The 23,042-nt window shown below is 50.6% G+C and overlaps 1 protein-coding gene across 2 annotated transcripts; it reads left to right on the top strand.

The window, feature by feature from the left end:
- The first annotated feature begins 7,657 nt into the window (after nucleotides 1-7,657).
- On the top strand, nucleotides 7,658-22,841 carry LHX9 (LIM homeobox 9). Of its 2 annotated transcripts, XM_076337989.1 has the most exons (6): nucleotides 7,658-7,886; nucleotides 9,176-9,294; nucleotides 11,020-11,222; nucleotides 12,119-12,474; nucleotides 17,926-18,128; nucleotides 19,349-19,606. In XM_076337989.1, exons 1-6 carry the CDS (start codon nucleotides 7,658-7,660, stop codon nucleotides 19,604-19,606), a joined length of 1,368 nt encoding a protein of 455 aa, XP_076194104.1. The 2 variants fall into 2 exon arrangements, with proteins under 2 accessions (XP_076194104.1, XP_076194105.1); XM_076337990.1 differs by lacking the exons at nucleotides 7,658-7,886; nucleotides 19,349-19,606 and adding an exon at nucleotides 22,630-22,841 and having other exon boundaries at nucleotides 9,083-9,294.
- The last annotated feature ends 201 nt before the right edge of the window (nucleotides 22,842-23,042 follow it).

Here is a 23,042-nt window from a genome sequence, read left to right as displayed (position 1 = left end):
ATTAACGCGAAAGTCCTCCCATATTTCCTGCTAAAGTCATTGATATCCGGACTGTTGTATTTATTGTCTAGCACGACTTCCCCCACAGATCTTCATTAAGATTGAATGGCACTCAGATAGTATGTCCTATCGTAGTGTCGATGAATTGCTGCGCCCAGGAAATCCTAAGCGAAGCCCAAGCCCAGCGAGAACCTCCGAGGCGAAGCTGGTCTCCTCTCCCCGCTCCCCGCGGAGCGCTCGGGACATCCCGATGCTACACAGCAGCTCCGAGACGGACCCTGGGTGGGAGGGATGTGGGGTTACCCGGAGGGGCTGTATTAAATGGAAAGGCATTTTTTCATTTGTGTACTTTCAAATGAAGCAGCCAGTTTCATTTAGGCTGGAAACTATTGTCAGTTGCTTGGTGTCCCATTTTGATCCTTCCTCAGCTTCGGTTGAACGAAATGTCTTGAAACCTATTCCAAAAAGATGCTTGTAGGGGCTTCCAGATGCTAAGATTTAGATCATTTGAACGTCAGCGCAGCCTTCTGGTAACAAAAAACATCCAAATGGATTTCGTTTGTGTATTAACATCCGTCAGATGGGAGAGTAGCACAGTTTAGAGCTAAAGTCTGTTCTCAGCGTTTTAGCAACTGGGTCCACGCGAACGTTCTCGTCTGGCAAGTCAATAGGTCGAAGCTACATTGAACAGACCGAGTCCAAATATCTGAAATGGCTTGGAATAGCTGCGCTAACAGACAGTGGTTTAACGTACGAGGCTATTACTGCTGTTTATATAGCTTCGCGTGTGCATGCAAATAGATGGGGAGGGGGGTCGTTGCGGGAGAGACAGCTATAAACGCACCCGGTGAGCTGCGCACCCCAAAGCTGGGGGCCGACCCCGGCCCCACGGCGAGGTACCGCCCGTGGGTGCGGGGTCCCCGCGCGGGAACCCAGCACCGGTCACCGACCGCCGCTGAACGGCCACCAGCCACCGCTTGCCCGGCCGGCGCGGCGGGGTCCTCCTCTCCCGGCTGTCGTGATAGGCGGGGAATCGCAACGCGAGGTCCGGTCCTGTCGCCGCCGCGGCAGTAGCGATGAAATAAAGCGTAACGTTAGTTAGGCGCGACGCAGCAGGTGGCTTGTTGTAAGCCTTGCGTATTCCTCTGCCTCTCGCTCCCGTTAGAGCGCCGGTAATTGGGGGAAAACAGTATTTTAGGTGCTTTAGAGAGCGAGCGGAGGAGCGGGGAAGAGCCGCCGGCTGCGCCGTCCGGCCGGGGCCGGGGCCGGGGCCGGACCAGGTTGGGCTTCTTCCAGCGCCCAGGCAAGGCCCCGGCACCCTCCCTCAAAGTCGCAGCAGTAGCAACCGTGGTGATTATGATAATAACAATTCTTATTATTGTACCTTGGCGCAGATGGCCGTTGCTATCTCACGGGGAGATTAAGAAGAGAGCAAGTCCCATGAAGGCACCTCTCTCCCCGCGTGGCCACAGGTCCCCAGCGCAGGCACAGGCTGACGGGTTCAGCTCATCCTGCCCGAGGGCGGCTCCCGCCCTTGCCCGGGATGGCTTTAAACTTCCTGATCGCGAGCGGATTTAATTAAAACCTTACTTTAAAAGTTCTCGCCATCCAGGCCATGGGAGCAAGACGGACTCGCGTGGCCCCAGAGCCGGCCAAGCAAACTCGGCGTGCTCAGAGCTCACGGCCACCCGCCCCAAACCCTCTCCTCCCGCAGGGAGACACCTCGGCTTTTAAGTTCTCCGCCAGCAGACGCACTCCCCCCCCGCCCCCCCCCCCCCCCCCCCCCGCCCGACACCTCCCCGGCCGGTTTCTCCAGGTGAGCTGCTGTTACGTGGGACGTGTTGTTCGCTGCGCGCCCACCTCCGCAGTGACCGCGGACCCCAAGCCGCTGCGCGCCCCGGGCTCCCCACGCCCTGCCCGCGGGAGGGCCCCCCCCGCCCCCGCCCCCGCCGGCCAGGACGAAGCCCCGGCGCCGTCACCCGGCTGCTGCCGAGCTCCCTCCCCGGCGGCAGCGGTTTGCTGGCAGCTCCGGCGGCCGGCAGAGCCGAGGCGGAGCGGGACGCGGCCGCCCTGCCCCGGGGGCGCACGGCCGGACCCCCGCCCGCCGGCGTGCACCTCGGCAGGGAGCAGAGCCCTGCCTCCTCCGCACGCCGCCGGGTCTCCGCTCCCCGACAAACTCCCGGGAAGATCGTTAGCATCCCTTTCTTGCTTTTTTTGTTTGTTTGTTTTTTTAATAGATCACCAAGCTGGCCACGTAGACCTGAGGGTCACACGGCTCAGGGGAGAAGAACTGAAACTGTCACAGGAGTTAAGAGAAGCAGGCGAACAAAGCCAAAGCGGGAAGTCCCCTCGTGTCCCTGCTCCAGAAAGAGCTCCCCGGCCAGGGGGTCCTGGCAGTAAGTCCCCCCCCCTGCGAGAGCCGCTCCGCCGCGGCGGCGAGGGGCGCGGCCGCGGCCCCCTCCGGAGCCCGGCCGGGAGCAGCCCTGCCTCGCCGCCGGCTCCGGCGCCTGCCCCCGGGGAGGGAGACCCCCGGGACGAGGAATGGCTCCCGACCCTGTATTTTCCTATTGTTTTGAGCCGGTGGATCAATTGTCATCAGTGCTGTCACCTAAGAAGCTATGATTCCGATTCATCTTGGCATCTGATTTTATTCTAATGGGTTAAATTGGGTTCACTTTTACAATTATCCCAGGTTTGACTGCGTAGTATTGCCTGACAACTCACAGTTTCATCGGGTTTGGCAAAGCGAGGTTGCTCCATGAATCCGTATATCATATCACATCAGATCAGGCTGAAGTTTGCTGTTTAGCGACTCCATTTGAGAGGCTTTTTATGAAAGTGGGAAGGGTCGATGCAGTCCACGGCTGGTTCAGTGCGATTTAAAAAAAAAAAAAAAAAATGTGGAGAGATGGCAACAACACGGGGTTTGCTGCTCGGCTGTGAATAAGCACGGAACGAAAAAAACGACGTGATGGGGAAAGGCTCAGCTCGCTACAATATTTTAGCAGCCTCTCAGTCCTCGCCTTTTTTTTTTAATTTCCTAATATGTAATTGCTTTATTAGTTTTATTTACAACCAGCTCCCCATTAACACCTCACCTGATTACTGAGGAGCTGAGACAACTAATCAAGAAAATCCAGCAAACCAGCCAAAATTGAGAGGTGGGATTTATTTTTGCTTCCATTCATTCTTCTTATTTATTTATTTATTTATTTTGTTTTGGAAAATACTTCGAAACAAACAGAAAAGAAAAGGCAGGTATAAGCGTATGTTGGTGAGAGGTCAGAGGTTAGAAATTCACGTCAATTCTATATTAGAGGCTGGGGAGGGGGGGAGGGGGGGGGGGAATCTTTCCACCAAGCAGCTTGTTTATTTTAATTAACATAGGGATCCTCTGCTAGGAACAAGGAACAACCTCCATCTACTGGCTGGATCATTGAGCCTCTTCTCCATCCAAAACCCATCCCTCATCACTCATTAAGGAGGGTACACTTTCGGAAGAAGCTCCTAAGGTCCAAGGTAAGCTCCTACATGAGTCTTTGCTAGCAATGCAGCTATTTAGACCTCACGGATGTCATTTGCGGGGTGTTTCTTTGGCGTGGTGGGTTTTTTTAAACAACACAGAATGGTCGTTTCCCCAGGTGTATTCGCAGACAACATTTGGTGCATCTGTGTTTTAATCTAGAAAAATAGCAGCCTGGGAAGACCGAGCCATTCAGCTCAATAAAAAAAAAAAAAAAAAGAGCTTGTGGCTTTTTTCTTTCTTTTTTTTTTTAAAGATTTTCTCTCTCTTTTTTTTTTTTTTTTTTTTTTTCTTAGCGGAATGGCTCCTTTCACCTGTCTGTGAATCGAGCCTTAAGGGAGTCCTTTCCAAAAGCAGCAAAACGTGATAATTTCCAATGGCTTAATTACAATGGGAGTGCAAATACGATTACGGTTAATATCAGACAACTAAGAAGCTAACAATGCTGAGGTCCTTGGCGGTGAACAGTGTCGTGTTAGGCAATAATCTGCCTCTCCTGCCTTCTTCTGGCTGCGTGATCACTTGTCTGTGGTCAGTCGCAGCGCTTGGCTATGGAGATGTGTGTCTGGGATTACCATGCAAGCAGCTAATTGTTTATTATTTAAATATCATCTCCTTAAGCAAATGAATACGTGGCTTAATTCACGTATTTTCAGATTGCCGGGAGGTACGAGCACGTTGGAGGTTTGGGGGTTTTTAATTCGATGGTGTTTACGGTTAAAGATACCCCGCGCTCGTGTTACTCGCACCGCCAGCCTCCGCGCAGCCTGGCTGGGAAAGAGAGGGGCTGCGGTGCACCGACCTTCTCATTTCTGCAACACAATAACCCGAAAGTTGGTCTACGGCACACCCGAGAGGACTCGAGGCAGGAAAAAGATGGTGATGGTAAAATACGTTGTTTCTAACATCAAGGTGGAACGTTTAAAAACGGTGTCGGGCTTTTTTAAAAAAAAATGCAACCCATTTAAATGCTGAAAACGACATTAGCTACATTTGATGCCACCGCCGAGAGATGTAACTCTACCCAGATTTTCCTTCTTTGTGTCTAGATTGCTCGTACGAGCCGCGGGCTTCACAAAGAGGTGAGGTCGATCATTAATAGCACTGTATTCCACCACACGCTCGCCGAGCGTAAAATAGCGTTAGGATTTAAAAACAGACCTGGCTTTAACCACCCGACTCGCAGGCAGCAGGGTCGTAATCCTCCTGCCGTTATCGCTGCGCGCTTTACATTTCTGGAAATGATTAAACTGGAAGTGTCTTGAAAAGTTCAGGTGCCCGACGGAGGCGGTGTGAAGTTCGTTTGCTGCCCTGGTGCGGCGGGAGGCGGCCGACCCGGCGCCGTGCCCCGGGCAGTGCCCTGCGCCTGCAGCCCGGGACGCGCGGTGGCCTCCTCCAGGACAGGATAAATCCAAACCGTTTCTGCTCAAAGAACTCCCCCTCCTCCCCCACCCCCCCCCCCCACCCCCTCCGCCTGCATACCCTCCCCTTTCTTCTAATTATTGTTGGTCAACTATTAATTTGCATGTAGACCTTGTGCTAAATCCTCAGAGCTAAACACAAGATCGTTCACGCTGTAATAGGCTTTAGGCTGTAGCCCGTGGCCGGGAAGAATAAGGGCTCCATAGCAAAGCGGATCCCGCTGACCGCATGCTGAAATCTGTCCAGGGCACACGCTAATTACGGAGGGGGGGACGGCCTCGGCAAGCGCCCGGGGAGCTCCGGGCAAGGGCTGCGGCCGAGGGGCGGGCTGGCTTCGGGAGCGCTGCCGCCTGGGCCGGGCAGCGGCGACGCGCGGGCAAAACCTTACCTGGGGAAACCCCAGTGGCGGCGAGATGGGGCCCCTCGTCCCCAGCAGCCTGGGGAGCCCGGGCATAGCCTCACGGAAAGGAAAAACCTGAGAGCGCCCGTCACGTCGCTAAAACACGCTGAATATTGCGCGTCAGATACCCTTCCCAAAATGCTGCGGCGAAGGGAGGTAAAAGCACCCCGCAACGAGGAACTGCGTTCAGGGGCGAAGTGCTAATGCAGATGGATTCATAAGGGATAAACCGGTAGATTTGGATTTTAGATGCCCTGTCGTGTTCTTTGCGAGCTTTCCCCTCCCCTCCCCTCCCCGAGCGAGCCACCGAAACCGTACGGGGACCCTCGCGCTGTAACGGCAACCCCTCGCTGCCAGCCTGCCTCAGAGTCTCGATTTGCGGCGAGGAACGAGACCTCAGGAACACTGAAATAGATTTACCTTGATCTCCTACAGGCCTTTCGGAAACGGAGAAGCCACGTTTGATGCTAGCCACGAACTTTTAGTGTCCCTTTAGGTAAGAAGTGGTCTGCCAACGTTAGGATGTTAATCAGAAAACGCCTTGGAAACCCCCGGCCGTCTTTACTGGAGCAGCAGTAGCTAGTAGCGTATCCTTAACCGTACCTGATGGAGCAGAAAGAAAGGACCCTCTAATTAATTAAGTGTGCCCAACCGGAGGAGGTTCAGTCATTTCTGAGTTTTGTTACGAGTCTGCCCAATTATTCCTAACGGCGCCGTCGAGCTAAGGCAGAGATGGGAATTTAACAGACGGTATTTTTGGTGTCTCTGGCTTGGACCGACACGCTTTGCCCCTGCACCTGCAGCTAACGTTTCGGTGAACCCGGGACAGCAAATGTCAGAGGAAGCGGGAGGAGAAGGGAGAGGCGCCCGCACCCGGAGGGCCCGAGGCGGGGGCACAGCCCGCTCGGGGGGCGCAGCCTCCCCGCAGGAGCCGCCCGGAGGGAGCCGGGCCCAGCGCCCCGCGGCTCCCCCCCCCCCCCGCCCCGCAACCCCCTCCTCTCCCCGCTCCCAGCGGGCGCGATGAGTTTGCGCGTCCTCAGCCCGGCAGGGACGCGGCCACGGCGGGGCGGCGGCGCTCCCCGGGGGGGTCCGCAGGGCCGGGCCGGGCCGCGCAGAGCGGGCGGGCGGGTTTCGGTGCGCCTGGCCCACGGCGGGGCACCTCTGGCAGCGCGGGCGCGGTGGGAAACGCAGGCCATTCCCGAGGGAGCGGGCGCGGCGGGAACGGCGGCAGGGTGAGTTACCCCTGGCAAAATAGCGGGACGGGAACGAAGGAGCATTTCTTTCTAAGGAAAAAAAAAAAAAACAACCACCAAAACAACCGAGCCCTGAAGGTGCCAGCAGGGTGGAAAGGTGGTGTTGCAGCCATCAGAAATAAACTCGTCCCTGGGTGAGATTTTTCACCGCTGTCGACAGCGACCGTTGCAATCACCCGCGCCGGGCAGGCGCACGCCTGCGGCAACACGGGGTGTGGGGGAGCAGGCCCTCCTGCGGAGGGGTTACCCCCCTCCCGGAGCGCGGCCGCCTCCCTCCCGAGCCCCCGCGCTGCCTCCTTCCCTCCCCCGGCGGCTTCCCGGCGCTCGACGAAGCCGCCGTCCCCGCGACGGGGCTCGCCGCCTCGCCCGGGCCGCCGGCCGTGCTCCCGCTCCCCCGGCGGGATTTGGGGGTGAGGGGGACGTATACTTCGCCCGTCTCCCGGAGCGGCCGGGGCACGGCGGAGGGAGGACGGGAAGGAGGGGGCTCCCGCATCCCGGATCGAATCACCTTGTTTATTTTTTCCTGATGGCTTGTCGTGCTAATTGACTTGTTTTCTCCAAGGAAAGCCTATCTCTCCCTCCGCCTTCCCCACACACAGATTTTTTTCTTCTTCTTCTTCCTCCCCCCCCCCCCTTTTTTTCTTTTTTTATTTTTTTTTCCAGGCCGGGAGCGCCCTGCAGGAGACTACGGCTTGTGGAGGGACCTACCCGTTTTAAGGGAGATTCCCTTACCCCTTTGAGTCTCGCCGGTTTTATAGCTATTACTCTCTTATTAAAACACACACACGCATGCAACACATTGATTTCCATCCAAAAGGGCTAATTACATTACTTACAGTAAATAGCAGCCCTGCTGTCCAGGGTCTAGTGTGCCAACAGAGAAAAAAAATCCCGGCTTATTTCACTTGATTGACTTCATCTTTGTGTGAAATTTTGTTTTATGAGCTGTATTCTGGCACTCGGAGGAATGTAGCAACATTCAATCTGCAAATAACATTAATTTTAGCTACTTAGGGGGAAAGAGAAGGGAGGAAACTGGCTGCCTGAATCTTGGGTTACATGGAAGAGGTGACTCGAGGAGCCCCTGAGGATGTCCCTGGGATGCTTTGGAAAGGAAGTGGGGGCTGGGGTACTTCTTTCACTAGTCGCGCTCGGGTTTGGTGTGGAGCGTCCCCCAGGGAACAGGGCGCGCAGAACTGCCGCCAGGAAGATCCTTCAGTAGGGATCGAGGTGTCAGGAAACAGCCGGCAGCTGTTCCAGGGAAAGGCAAGGAAGAGTGGTGTGAAAAGTAAGTAGGAAAAAGGGAGAAGGAGGGGAGGGGGAGCAGAGAGGGAGAGAGATTAGCCGGGGAGGAATGCATCGCCCAGTCCCCTGCACACAATGATCGCTCGCAGCCCGCAGCCGGGGAGCGGGCGAGGGGAGAGAGCCCCGCGAGGGCGTCCCCGGACCGCTCCGCGCCGCTCCGCGCCCGCCCGCCCCGTCGGCGGCGGGGACCGGCCCCGCGGGCTGCCGGCGGAGGGTGCCGGAGGTCCGGCTGCGGGTACGGGCGGGGGTCCCGCGGTGTTGACGCTCCCCGGCGGCAGCAGGGCCGGCAGAGCCCCGGTAAGCCCTCGATCCGCCCGGGGCCCGGGCGGGCGACCCCGTGCCCTGCTGCCTCCGAAGCCCCCGCCCGCCGCCCCGACCGACCGCCCTCTCCCGCGGCCGCCGGGCCCGGGGCGCGGGGAACGGGCTGGCCGCTCCGTCCCGCCTCGGCTGCCCCGCAGCAGCGCTTCTCCTCCCCCTCCCCTTCCCGCGGCGGAGCCAGGAGCGGCGGTGCCAGCCCGAGGGGCCGCGGAACGGAGCTTCCCCCGGCGCGGAGCGGCCCCGGGGGGCGCGGGGCCCCCGGGCCACCCTGCCCCTCGCCGGGCGCCGTCGCCGCCAACTCCCGGGACTCCGTGTTCGGGGGAGGTAATAAACCCCACCCCACCCACAGCCCCGACTGTAATGTTTGTCACTGCTTGCCCATCACTAGGGGCTGAGAGGAGCATGACAGGTCTTTGTTGTCTGAATAAAAATCAGTGGCAGCTCAAGGGAGGGAACTCCTCCTACTAAATTATCAAAAATGGGCTGGCTTTAGTCTCTTAACAAATTGGACAGAGCTCCGGAAAGCAGCAGTCCCAAATCCAACCTACAGGCACTGGGAACTTTAAAGCAGCCAGGGACTGCTGAAAATAGCACTTCTTTTTGCTTTCTTTGTATTCAAAACTATATCCTTTCCCGACCGATTCTACCGCCCCAGGTCCAAGTCTCTCCAGTCGGGAGCCCCAGCTCTCCAGAACAGTAACAGATCCTTTAGCTCGCTTTTATTATTTTATTTTTAAAATTAATTATTATTACATTTTCTCCCCCTTGTCTGTTTTCTGCACATCTTCAGGAAGCCCTCGGTGCTTGTGCAAAGAGAAGCTCCTATTGCAACCTCCCTCCCTGCGCTGTGCGCCTCGGTGTAAACGTTTTGGATGATCTAAAGACTCTGGGGTCTGTATATGGAAATAGTGGGGTGCAGAGCAGAAGAAAATACTTGTCCTTTCCGTCCCCCAGCCATGCTTTTCCACGGGATCTCCGGAGGCCATATCCAAGGAATCATGGAGGAGATGGAGAGGCGATCCAAGACCGAGTCCCGCCTGGCCAAAGGGGGACAGATGAACGGCCGAGAGACGGTAAGAAAGGAGCTGGCACTCTTTGAGAGGGAATCCCTGCAAGCATGGACCCGCGGCGGGACAGACCCTGGCTTTGGGGAAGAGAAAGACGCTGCTTCCCCCTGCCCCTTCCCCGCCACCCCTTGCTTGTAGAGACCCTCCCGAGGCTCCCTGTAAACCCGCCCGCAGTGCTGGCTGCTGCGCTGGCCAGGCTCAGATACACCTCTGTCCGGTCACTGTCCTTGCGTGTGCTCTCTGGAGTAACGGGGGGAAATATTTTAGCTGGTAACAGGGACGGGTTTTCAGTCCTTACGGCGAAGCAGCCCCTCGCCCCTCGCTCGGCTCTGCCCCGTCCGAGCAGGGCTGCAGCTGGAGTTTCTGAGGTGTACTTTACTTTTTTTTGCGCTCCTGGCACCTCCTAAATTAAACCGCAGACCGCGACCGCTTACTTTGCGTAACCATTTTTGGTCTGAAGCGTGGGACTGATACAAAGAGGCACCGCTCTCTCTGAACGCTCTGCCCGCCGACTACTTTGCTTAGCGGTAACATCTCCTCTTTTATCAGTCAGAGAACCAAACTCTTCATAAATGTACTAACGGACGGCGGAGAAACCGAGTGTCACGCTGTGTTTTGTGCAAGGCGAGATCTCCCTTTCTCCAACTTGTAGGGCTCCCGCCGGTCGCGCACAAGGCTCTGCACACAAAGTAACGGCCCGGAAAACTGCTTTAGGGCTTTGAGCCATCGGGTCCTTCCCCCCTTCCCTTAAATAAACTCCCGCTTTGTTATATGAGGATTTGCAATGTAAATTCAACTCGCCCTTTCAATTGCTGCAAAAAAAAAAAAAAAAAAAAAAAAAAAAGGGGCGAGGAGCACGACTTGAGATTGGAAAGTGAATGCGGAGTTGCCACTTTAAAACAGTTGCGACTTTAGAACAAGGTGTTCGGGATTTTTTTTCCCCCTCTGTTAGTTTATCAGCAAAAGCTGCCCCAAGTTTCACGGCAGAGCTTTTGTCTCCGCCGTCCCCCCGCCTGCCTTTGTCCCGAGCGACACTCCTCGTGGGGAGCAGATTACTGGGAACTCGCAGAAGTTTGCCGATGAAAAGATGTTACTTTTAGCTGAGACCAGCCCGTGCCACCTCTCCGTCCACGTCCCTGGCCGGGGCGGTGAGCCTTCGCGCTCGCTGCTCTTTACAGCATTCACCTGTCTCCCTTCTCTTACTTCTGTTTTACATGGCCTGGTTTTCTTTACAGACGGGGTTTTGGCTGGTTTAAGCGCGGGCGAAAATTTACCGGAAAATCGGTGCAAGCCTGCACCCTCTGCCATAAACTTTTGGTGCAGCAAAACGGTATTTTCCTACTTTAAAATGCCGTTCTTGTGGAGCGCTCTAAGATTAAAACGCCAAAGTAACGGGGAAGCTACAGACTTCAGCCTGAGGACCTCAGAAAAGAATGGGCTCTGCTTTTCTAAGTGAGGCCTAATCAGTTGCCTTCACGTATAGAAATGACATTAGCTCGTTAGGAGAGGTTTAATGGGATAAACACGAAAGCTGAACCGCGCGGAATACTTTCCTAGCGGGGATGGTCCCGGTTCCCCCTTAAACTTCCCGCCGGGAGCGGGCGGTTTGGTCCCAGAGAGCGGTCTCTTTGTACGAGCCCCGTCCCCAGCCCAGGACCCCGTCCCCAGCCCGGCCTGCCTGCCTGCCTTTCCCTCCCTGTCTCATCCCCTTGTGGTGTGGTTGTTTTGCAGAACGTGCCCCCAATGAGTCCCGAGAAGCCTGCTTTGTGTGCTGGTTGTGGAGGGAAGATCTCAGACAGATATTACCTGCTGGCTGTTGACAAACAATGGCACCTCAGGTGTCTTAAGTGCTGTGAATGTAAACTGGCTTTGGAGTCAGAACTCACCTGCTTTGCCAAGGACGGCAGTATTTACTGCAAGGAGGATTACTACAGGTACAGCAATCAGTCCCCGTGGGTTCAAAAGCACATGCCCTCAGAAGGCACCACGAGCCGAAACGCTCTTTTCGCCACATGGGCTTTCGAAGGTAGCTTTGATCGCAGTCAGCGATTCCCTAATCCTGTAAACGTGTCCCCTCCGAAAAGTCTCGCACGTTTGAAAACTGAACGGATCGACCGAGCGGGGACACGCCGACTGAGCACGCGTGGCGGCACACAAACGGGCGAAGGAGGAGACCCCCGGGTCTCCCGCCGCTCTGCCGTTTCCCTCCGTAGGCACCAGCGTGAGACCCAACAAAAGCTTCCCTCTGCCCGCAGCTTGCCGCTCTTCCCGCGGGCCGGGGAGCGGGCCCCGGGGCTGGCGCGGCGGCAGGGGCGGCCAGCAGCGGCGGAGCCCGCCGCCCCCTGCCCAGCCCCGCGGCTGTCCGGCGGAGGGTGCCAGGCGGCCGGGCCCCGGGAGCGGGCACTGCTTGCCCGCGCGTTTCAGCTTTCCCGGGGCTCGGCTCCCCGCGGCCCTTCTCGTCTTTACACGAGCGCCAGGAGAGCGGGGACTGATTTCCCCCGGGCCGCCGTTCTTCATGCGGAGGGGCCGCGGGAGGGCTTCGCTAGCGTCCTAAGCGAATAGCTCGGCTCGGCAGACAGCGCAAGGCGTTTGCCCCGGGACCCCAGCGCTGGCTCCCCCGTGGTGTTCCCGACGAGCCGGAGGACCGACCCCAGGCGGGCCGGGGGGGCCATGGCCGGCGACCGGGGCCGTCCTGGGGCCGGGGCGGGCGCGACCCTGGCGGGGACAGGCTCCCTGCCGACCTCCCGTGGCCGGGAGGGAAGGTGGGCGGCACTGGGGCGAGGTCTGCCTTTACCTTTCTAGTTGATGCCCACTTTTCCGTTTCCTTCAGAAGGTTCTCCGTGCAGAGATGTGCCCGCTGCCACCTTGGGATCTCGGCCTCTGAAATGGTCATGAGAGCCAGGGAGTCGGTTTATCACCTGAGCTGCTTCACCTGCACCACCTGCAACAAGACTCTGACCACAGGCGATCACTTTGGCATGAAGGACAACCTGGTTTACTGCAGGGCCCACTTCGAGTCCCTTTTGCAAGGAGAATATCCCCCTCAGCTGAGCTACACCGAGCTGGCTGCCAAGAGCGGAGGGCTGGCCCTGCCTTACTTCAACGGCACTGGCACGGTCCAGAAGGGGAGGCCCAGGAAAAGAAAGAGCCCTGCCTTGGGAGTGGACATCGTCAACTACAACTCAGGTGGGAAACACACGCCGAACCTCCCTCCCGCTCCTCCGAAAAGAGCGTTCTCGGGCTTCCCCTCAGCTAGGCAGTGCGTGAGTAACTCAGCCAGGCCAAATCTTGCTTAACTGTCGGAAAATCAAACAAACAGCCCTCTGAGGGTTGGAGCGTTTGCAGGAAAGCTAACAGCAGCCCTCCTCAAAGGCTGTCTTTGCCTATTAATGTCAAACACCCAAACTTAGCCACTTCCCAGGGTAAAGACAAAAAAAAAAAAAAAAAGGAAAAGGAAAAAAAAATCCCAACCCCAAAACCACAGCGTTCTTTCCCTATAGGAACCTCAGAGATGCCGTTATCATTATTTGTCTTTTATTAGCAAAAAGCGCTTTGCCAGTTAGACCTCAAATTAGATGTAACCAAATGGATCAGAAAAAAAAAAGAATAAAAGTTATAGTATATGGTTCCTACAACGCCAATGCAGTACGCACGTAACTCGATATAGATATTCAATTTATAGTAATTAATTCTTCAGGCAAAATAATCCCATTTTACTGGCACATAAACGATCAAACTGTACAAGAGGCCAACGAATCAATGCTGCTCCCTGTAACTAAGCCCTACCAAATGTGATTAAGGAGAATGGTTTCTGCTCTCTCAACGGTAGGAAAGGAACAAGTGTTGCCCCGGACTAGGTTTCCTCCCTAACTCCAGTCACTTCAGTACCCAAAACCGTGCCTAAACACGCAGTGTTAGGGGCCAGAGGTAAAGGAGTTTCAGGTACGGTCAAGCAGGTCAAGCGGCGTTTCGCTAGACGGAAGACGAAAGCAGTAAGGGTAAATCCGAATTAACAAGCTACCGACTCCGAAAACTATTTTAGCGAAACTTAAGCTCCCCATGGACGGTAACGAGGAGAGAAGGGTGTGGGAAGCGGGAGCGGTGCAAGGTGCTTCCCTGTGAAGCGGGGAGCCGTTCCGGCCGGGGCAGGGAGCAGGGGGCTCCGGCCCCGGGGCTCCGGCCTGGGCAGCGGCAGAGCGCTCCGAACCACTGGCCCCGCCGGGGAGCCGGGAGAGGGGGTCAGGGCCTCCCCCCCCGACAAACGCGGGTAGATAGACGTGCACCGCTTTCGGCCCGGAGCTCTCTCCCCTCCACCCAAGTTCAGCCCGCCGCCGCTGAGATCCACGAGCGATCCTCCACCGCCCCCCCGCAAGCCCCCTCCATCCCTCCCCCGGCACCTCCTCCGGGGCTGCTTGTGAAACGGGCTTAGCTGGGAACGGGGTAGCTGTGCGAGGCCATTTCATCTCCTCTGATGCGTAGACCTTGGAGCCAGGGTAATCACTGCGCTAATTGTTCCTTGTTAATTGAAGATGACATTGGAATCCCTGGCTACGGAGCGGTTTCCAATCAATCCTGAAAGCTGCTAAAGAAAAGGGAACCTGTAGCGCAGCCAGGACTCGTTCAGTCCCGGCTTCCAGCGGCGGGTTTCCCGTGCGCCCGCTCCTCGGTCTGTGCCATCTCCGACCCGCACACCAGCACCCAAATTCCCAGATCCCTAAGTGGAAATATTTCTGGGGACAATTTATCGTTAGAATTAGGACCAGAGATTAGGGAAAGACGAAAAGTTGTGGATGTGATAAAACACCCCTTGAACTTCAGGTCAGGGCTCAAGAGAGACGTTATTTGCGAACGTCGTCATAGTTTTTGTGTGCCAGTCTTAAAACTATCCTTCTTTACAACAACGGGGCATATAAGATGTACCACCGGCTCCAAATGAGATTAAAAAGCACTACCCATTATGAAAACACAGCTCACTTCACTGAGGTCTCACAAAATCCTCCGGGCAACGGAGGGGTGGGGGGGAAGCCGCTCTAATCTCACGCTTTGGGCTCGGGCTAGATGGCTGAGAAATTTGGTCTGTTCGGGCCGTGATTTTTTAAAAAAGTATTACCTAGCAATGTCCGGGGTTGACCCATGGTCTCGAGAAAATGCAGTTTGCAGCCAAACTGTGCACCCGGTGCAAACGACTCCAGCCCACTGACCCACTGCGCTCCAGGTCCGGGGGAGGAAAACGACTCTCTAACAGTTACGAAATGAGTCGCAGTAGATGAAATGGCTTCTGGAAAGAAAAAAAGAAAATCTCTAAATAACCGGCAGCCACTTTCCTACGGGCATTTTTCGCTCCCCGCCCTGGGATTCAGTAACTGCTCTTGCACGAAATCATTTACAAGGGGCAGCCGGTCCACAGAAAGTTAAATGTTGGGTACATGACTGCCGCTTCAGAGGGAGACGCGGGACGCGGGCAGGATCTGGAGCACGCCCCCGTCACCCACCCGCAGCCCGCAGGCGGGCCCTTTCTCCCGGGCATCCGCCGCGGTACGTGCCGCCCCCTCGCACGGCGGGCCGGCGGGCCGGGGCCGCCCCGGCGCCACCTGCCCAGCGCCGCCCGGCACCGCGGGCCGGCCTTGCGAGCCGGCGGGGCTGCGCGGAGCCGGCGGGGCTGCGCGGAGCCGGCGCGGCGCTCCCCCCCGCCCCCGGCCCCGGCTGCCCGGGCCTCCCCGGCTGGGGCAGGGGACCCGAGGGGCACGGGCGCGGCCCTGAGCCGCGCATCGCCTGTCCCGCTACAGCGCAGCCGAGCCGGGAGACTGCGCTCCGCCTCAGAGCGGGCAACGCCTCGGTCGGAGCAGAAGTTCACCCTTCTCGGTCACTGTTGGGTGAGAACCACGAACTGAACTTCCCCGGCAGACCGAGGCGGTGTCCTACCGAAAGAGTCGTACCCTGGGGTGCCCACACGGACGCGGCGGGCCGTTATGGAAAACGGATCCGACCTTTAAAAACGAAACGCTGATTAAGCTAACGACTTCGCCAAGCTGAGCGCTGACGTACGCGTACTCACAAGCGATCCGGCGGTACCGGGCTGAGATTTGTGTGCAGGTTTTGTTTCAGGGGAGCTGAGCACAGGGCCAGAATGGAAAATCAGATCCTGCTGCCGGATCTACAACAGCTTTTCTACTCGGTATTTTGTTTAGGAGTTTAATTTCTGCTTCTCAGCTCCTCGGCTGTAAAGTGGAAACACAACAATAAATAACTCAAAATGTTATGAGGTAAAAGCCATTCATACTTGCGAGCTGTCTGGAATTAATGTGAAAAATGGAAGAAACTATTCAAAAGTACTTAAAACATTCAAGGCTTTCTCTATGTTACCTCTTATATCATAGAATTAATATGTATTTTGAGGGAAACTGTGTTGACTTACAGCCCACAGGATGTAGAAATGAGATGGTGAAGAAGATTTCCCTAGGAAAATATTTTACACAGCTGTTGCTCAAAGAGCTGTTTACTTTATTTTATTATGTATATGTGTGTGTGTGTGTGTGTGTGTGTGTGAAAAACTATGAAGAGTTCACTTGAAGAATTCTTGGCAATAAAAAGCAAACTGTTCTAGCTCTTTCCAAAGCAAAATTAAACAACCCCCAAATCCTGCTGCAAAGAAATGAGCAATAATGTCTTGCCCGATATTTTGCTTCCCCTTAGTTCTCCAGGTAATAGTGTAAAACTCTGCCCTGTGATGTGGCCAAACCGCATAACGCTGTTTCACCCAAGTAAAATAGAGAGTGAGCTAATCATTGTATAAACCAGGATTGTCTGAGGATGCTTGGAGCCCTCTTCCCATCTTCTCTTGAAAATAAAAGCCAAAATAAAGTAGATCACAGACAAAAAAGTAGATCACAGAAACAAAGACAGTAAGCAGGACAGGGGAGCCCGAGGAAGTTCGCGTTGCTGCTGTAAACCTGAGCGACCCAAGGAAAACAACACAAACAGCTTGCAACTGTCTGAAGTAAAACCTGAGGACTGAATGCTGGTACTCTGATTTATGTCAGCTCCTAAGTTACGGCCCACGTAGTTTGACTGAAGGCAGTGTGATTGCTTGTGAAAAGAACTAGCAAATACAATCCAAATCTGGTCTGAAATTGTTTTTAAGGCAACTTTCAACTCCTGGTATTTTCAGAAGTGTCAGCTTACTTTGTTTGAAAGTGCGGATATACTTCTTACAGGTATATCTAGACTAGAAGCAAATCTAGCTATAATTAAATATTCACCTGATTTTCTGTCAAAGTGTTGTCTTACCAGCATCTGTTCATGTTGACTTGTCTTATAATTCAAAAGAGAAAACACCTTCAAGAAGCTTTTTATTTTCTCCTGGTTTCTAGTTGCTTTGCCTCTGTTTTTAGCACTGCCAACATCAGTCTCCCTGTATTGTGTGCTTTCCCTCTTTCTCCTTCTCTCTTTTTTTTTTGTTTTGAGAAATAGGGATCAACTAGGCCTTGTAAATAATCCAATAACTATTGGAAAGCAGTTAAAAAATTCAAATGAGCAACTAATGAAACTTGGTCTAGTTTACAGACATTCTGAAACATTTTTAATTAGCTGTTCTTTAATTAATATTCCCTGCTATGATGACACCAATAATTTTCTCCTGTGTGACCGAGCTATCTTTATAAAACGAGATCCTGTAAATTGGTAACCCTTTTTTTTTTAAGCTGAAAAGAAAAATATAGATGTCTCTCTTACTTTTTTTTGCCAATACTGTCATTCCTTTCCCCAATATGAAGTAATGATGCTATGATCCCCAAACAGCTGCAACTCTTGTGTACAATTCACACCCACAAAAGTGTAATCTGAAACAAATTCATCTTTCATAGACACTTTGCAAATCCTGAATCAGGGAAAGCAAAGAAACTCTTTTAAAGTTTTGAGCCACTAGTTGGTTGCTTATAGATACGTCCTAAATCAGAGCTAAGAGCTACTGCTGAGCGGGGTTGAAATTGAGCGACCGAATCGAGCCTTGATGCAACCGCTTTCTAGACATGTTTTACAGACGAAGGTCTTTGAGCAGTTCGTATAAACTCCCAGGCAGAGTCCAAAAGCATTTATTTTACCAGCAAAAAACTCCAGATTTTATGCTTTCTTGATAAACTGTCATAACAAACTTTCCTGCTGTACATCTCTCTTTATAGGTGCTTGTGATTTGGGGAAAAAGCTCCGGAACATTCAAAATGCTCGTTTGACCTTTATTCTTCTCTCAAGCTAAGAGTGTTTCAATGAGTGAGATTTCAAAATCTGAATGAGATTTCAAATGTCTCTTTGAATGCCCAAAGCAAAACCATCACCACAGGGAAAAGACTTGTTTGAAAGTAAATGCCAAAGGAGAGAGAACTTTCTAAGCCTGCCCTTAGTAGGTACAGGCCCGGGGGACGTAGCATGTTTTAAGAATAGGAAAAGGTCATCTTCTGGATCTTTTTTGTCTCATTTAATTACCACATCTGTACTTATCCTTGCACCATCTTAGCCATTCCTTGCTTGCTTGCTTGCTTGCTTCCTTCCAAACAGTACGTGGCTCAAGATTTTTGCCTTCGTTCATTTACCCTACATGATGCATGGCCACTAACTCCTTGTTTCATTTTGTTCCTTGAACAGGTTGTAATGAGAATGAGGCAGATCACCTGGACAGAGACCAGCAGCCTTATCCCCCATCCCAGAAGACAAAGCGCATGCGCACCTCCTTCAAACACCACCAGCTTCGTACCATGAAGTCCTACTTTGCTATCAACCACAACCCCGATGCCAAGGACCTCAAGCAGCTCGCCCAGAAAACAGGCCTGACCAAGAGAGTTCTGCAGGTAAGAAGCCACATCGCAGGCTTGACAGAATTTTCCCCTACCCCTGCCAGTCAATAGCATTTCCCTTATGTGTAACAATAGCGATATATGTAGAAACACTTTTGCTAGGTGCGTCCCTAGTGGGTGTGCAGAGGGGTATGGTATTACCTGGCAGGAGTGCCGAATGTATGCCCTACCACCCCGAGGCAGCCAAATACTAAAATGTGATTTGTAATTAGCTGCATCCTCAACATGAGGGAACTGTCTCCAGAGTCTACCAACCCAGTAGATATCCTGGGATCTGTAGTCTCTCTGTGGTGACCTTACTAAGGGTAGAGCTATCAAATCTACTCATTTTATACACACTGGGTGAAGCCTTTGGGCTCCCCTGAGGTAGTTAATGTGGCCCCTCAGTGAGCAGATCCCCTGATATGTAGGAAGCAAGCTTTGACCAATACGATCCTCCAGGACCAGCCGGCTCCCTCTCTCAATGCCTGTTAGACAACTGCTATCATTAAGGGCCTACATAGTAAAAAGTCACTTCCCTGTGAAGGACAGCCTAGCAAATTACATTTAAAAAAATCCCTATATGGTGTGTGCTAGCTCAGTGAAGTTAAAGCGAGGTGTGTATTATATGCAGAGTGCCAAAGAAGGGCAGCAATTGAGATAGAAGGAGAATCTATTAGCGGCAATTCCTTGTCCGTGTTACATGTCACCTAAAACATTTTCAGTGAATCTTACAGAACAGAAAGACTAGGTGACCCCTATCAACGATCTGTACGATAGGGATGGTGTAATTACCCCTCCTTCCTCTTCAGTCTTTTAAAATGATCAAGGCAAACTTTCAGCCTTGGCAAAAATCTGCTCATTCACCCTTCACCTCAATCTTTATCACGTGTCTTGACCCGAAACCTACCCAACCCAAGAATACACTACACGGCCATCACGAAAGTTGCTTTCCTTGGGTGGGTGAGTGAGCAGATTTTTCTTAAGACTGCTCTATGAGGTCTGCACACTGGGCTGCAACGTTCCAGTGAGCACCCATAGCGCTGGGCCTTGTATGCAGAGTACCGCCTGCGAAAGAGTCAGTACCACCAGTAGCAAGTGAAGCTGTAGGGTGACTTAGTCAATTTGCCACACAAAAACAAACATCAAAAAATGACTTAAAAGCAAGAACAAAGACAAAAATAAGCAAAACAAAACAAGCATCGGTAAAGAAATCAATTGGGATTGGTTTGCAGGTTTGGTTTCAAAACGCAAGAGCCAAATTCAGAAGGAACCTTTTGCGGCAGGAGAATGGGGGTGTCGATAAAGCTGATGGCACCTCACTTCCGGCACCGCCCTCAGCAGACAGCGGCGCACTCACTCCACCCGGCACTGCGACCACTTTAACAGACCTGACCAATCCCACTATCACTGTAGTGACATCAGTGACCTCTAACTTGGACAGCCACGAATCCGGGAGCCCCTCACAAACTACCTTAACGAACCTTTTCTAACATTTCAGTTTTTTTTTTTTTAATTCTTACTCTTCTTCTTTATTATTATTATTATAATTATTATTTTTATTATTTTCAAGCCTTTTTTTTTTAAAAAAAATAACAAACCCACCAACTATTTGGGAAAATAAACAGCTTGATGTGTAGCATCTGCAGCCACTTGGCAAATGAGTTTGAAGTAATATGTTGCTATAACAAATGAACATTTATTGTTGTTAAATTGTGCTCAAATTTTTTAAATTCATCAAATAACCGAAGAGAAGGTTATGAATCATTCTAATAAGTGCCTCTTAAAATTGTATGTTACTTATTTCCAGAACCTTGAAAAAAATGATTACTACCACCAAAAAAAAAAAAAAGAGGATTTTTTTCCCTCCTTGATAACCAGATAAAAATCAGCTTAATTATAGCCAAAAGAATGCTGCTTCAGGATTGTATGTTCACGTACAGCATTTAAGAACCCCAAATTTCATTTTATTTTTGTAATGCATCTAAAAGTTTTGTATGATTTTTTTTTAAATGTTGCAAAATAAATACAAAATGAACTAAACTAATCATCGAAACAGTCAGACTGCAAGCGACAGTGCTTTTTTCTAACGCATTAGTCACAAGCCTGACCCTCTCTGAGCACTGGGGAGTCTCACTGGGACAGCTAAACGCTCCTCTGCCCGTTCTTCACCCAGCTGGGACGTCCTTGGCCACCACTGAAAGCTCTGCCTGGATGGAGGGCTTGGAGAGAGAGACCTGGTGGTGAGAGTGCGTGTGGGTGAGGATGGCAGGATCAGGCTGCTGGTCCCCACATTTGTGTCCCGTACATTAAGGAGGCAAGATCCGGAAAACGCCCTCCAGAATGAGCTCACTCCTTTAAGGATATTATTAAAGTAATAACAGCAGAATAACTCCTCAGGTGAGGAGTCCTACTGATCTGAAATATCGCATAGGGAGGGTTTTTCATTTTTGTCTGTCCAGCAGCTCTGATTTGGAATTAAAAAAAAATAAGTGCGGTTCGCTGCGCAGCCTTGATGCCGTACCATTAAAGCAAGCAGGAGGTTGCCCAGCTACTTTAGTGAGCACAAAAATAATTTCCAAGAAGTATGCATGTGTACTGTTAAAATGAGTTTTTGATAAATCATACTTTTTTCAGGGAAATGGAAATAAGCAAAATATAATTTATTAAGATGTTTAAGGAAAATATCTCAGTACAATTTATTCATTAATATTTTAAATTTACTTTAGATGTTTCCTGAGATTGTATCAGACACTTTCTTTAACACGCGAACTTAAAATCTTTAGTTCATTAATATCTCTAACATATACTTTAACTTTTTAAACTTTGTATAAAAGAAAAAAAACATTAGCAAAAATTCTTACAAAAATGGGAATTGGCAGTGAATAGTTTTAAAGCAGATAAACTCAGAAGCCTTGTGGATGCTGATCTGAATACATTTCTTAGTTTACAATAGTGATCTTTCTTTTTTTAATTTTATTTAAGCTAAAAGTCTGAATGGTCTGGGCAGTGGTGAATGTTCATTTGTATCCTTTTATTGTAGTTGAACACCAATTAGATTGTGGAGAGTCTCAGAAACAAAACCGAACAAAAACCAGTCAAGATCTATGTCTTGCTTTTAGTGGATTGTTAAGAATAACTTTGCACATATACCCCACTTTTTAGACACCATCAAATCTCCTTTTTGGTGGTCAAAGTGGCTATTTAATATATTTTAAAGGTGTCCTTTTTGGCTGTATAAATGTGTGGTTACATATTGACAGTTCACTGCCCACATTAAAGTGCATTATTGTAATTTTTGCTCAGGGTTTTTAGAAAATTAGCACAGAAAAGTAGCTTATTTTTAAAAAAAAGATGATGGAAGAGATGTTAACACTGTAATAGAAGAAAGGTGTGTTTGCCATTATATATTTAGCAAGTATGGTTATCATCTTCTACGGATATTAAATCTTGACTTTTCCTATTTCTATTACCTTATGGGCATTTACCACTAACCAGACCAAACGACCTTGGTAAGGCTGAGATCTTTATTAATACACTTTTACAGGTAAAAATATTGATACTTATAAATTTTGTTCTTTGACAGAACAATATATGGTACTAGAGATCTACTTTATTAAGTAGACTAATTAAAACTCAGTTCTACTATGTGCCTTATGATATACCTTGGGAGTAAGTTTGTGAAAAATCAGGATATATGTGTTGTTTGTTAAATTAACTGTTTTAAGCCCTTTTGACACCTCACTAGTTTTGTACTGTTTTACCTCTTATTTCTGAAACTCTTTTTATGGTGTATCCTGTTAGAGGGGACAAACATGTCATAGAAAGCAGTTGTGCACTCTTTCAGATATAGTTGATAAATCCAATAACCTTATATATTGAGCTTCGTGTTTATAGTACAGTAAGTGGTCTAGCAAAATTGTCCATGTTTCTTTGTTTATTGATAAATGCATTGTATAGAAACTATTTCCCCTAAATATTTATGGACCAAACAATTGTGATATATCCTATTAAATTTGTGTGAATAAACCATTTTGAATCTAAGGAGTTTTATTTCCCATCAGGTTTTTTTGGGGTTTTTTTTGGGTTTTTTTAATTTAAAGTCTACATGTACCAGTGCGTCTCTTTGCTTTTACGGTACCTGTGAACAATTGGTATTAAACACGGAAACACGGCCTTTTAATATTTTAAAATATGGTTCCTTCTTAGGTTTTCAATTTCTTCATATTCAATGTATATGCTACTGCTGGTGCAATTTACATTTTAGCCTTTTAACCCCCTTTTTTGAACATGCAAAGTAATGCCCCACTGATTTGATATTGAAACCCTGTCTTAGACTTCTAAAAAAGCCAGAAAACTAGCAGCTAAAGTAATTGCATGACAAATATAACCTAAATAATATGATGAAATGAATCAAGATTTAATGCTAGGTATATTGAACACAAAATAGAATTGCAGACCCTGAAAAGCCAGGTTGCTCTGTAGTTTAATAAATTGTCACTATGATTTCTTTCAGGGAGAACAAATCATGGGGCATTACAGCCAAACATCCCGACGTTTGAAAATTCCCTAAAGTATTAAAAGAAGGGGAAAAGTTTGATCGGAAATCCACTGCAGTGAAGACAAAGACAATATTAGGTTATGATAATCATACTTTTAAAAATCTATTGAGCCAAAAAATAAAAATAAAAGACTTGATGTCATTTCCTGAATGTTAACAAAACATATGTTATTTTATGGTGTCTAATTAACCGAACTGAAGGCTTCAACAAATTGTGTGGTATTAAAAACAAATTTAGAGAAACTATGTATAAAACCAGAGCAACCTGGCAGCAATCTACCCAGCCCATATTCGAAGAAAACTTTTCTTTAAAAAAAATCACATTTGTCAAGCACAAGTATTTGTAAAATAAAATCTGAGTGCATTCA

The sequence above is a fragment of the Aptenodytes patagonicus genome, chromosome 5, assembly GCF_965638725.1.
Source record: "Aptenodytes patagonicus chromosome 5, bAptPat1.pri.cur, whole genome shotgun sequence".
NCBI classification, from domain to species: Eukaryota; Metazoa; Chordata; class Aves; order Sphenisciformes; family Spheniscidae; genus Aptenodytes; species Aptenodytes patagonicus.
Note: the sequence above shows the minus strand (reverse complement) of the source record. Positions and strands in the feature narration are given on the sequence as shown.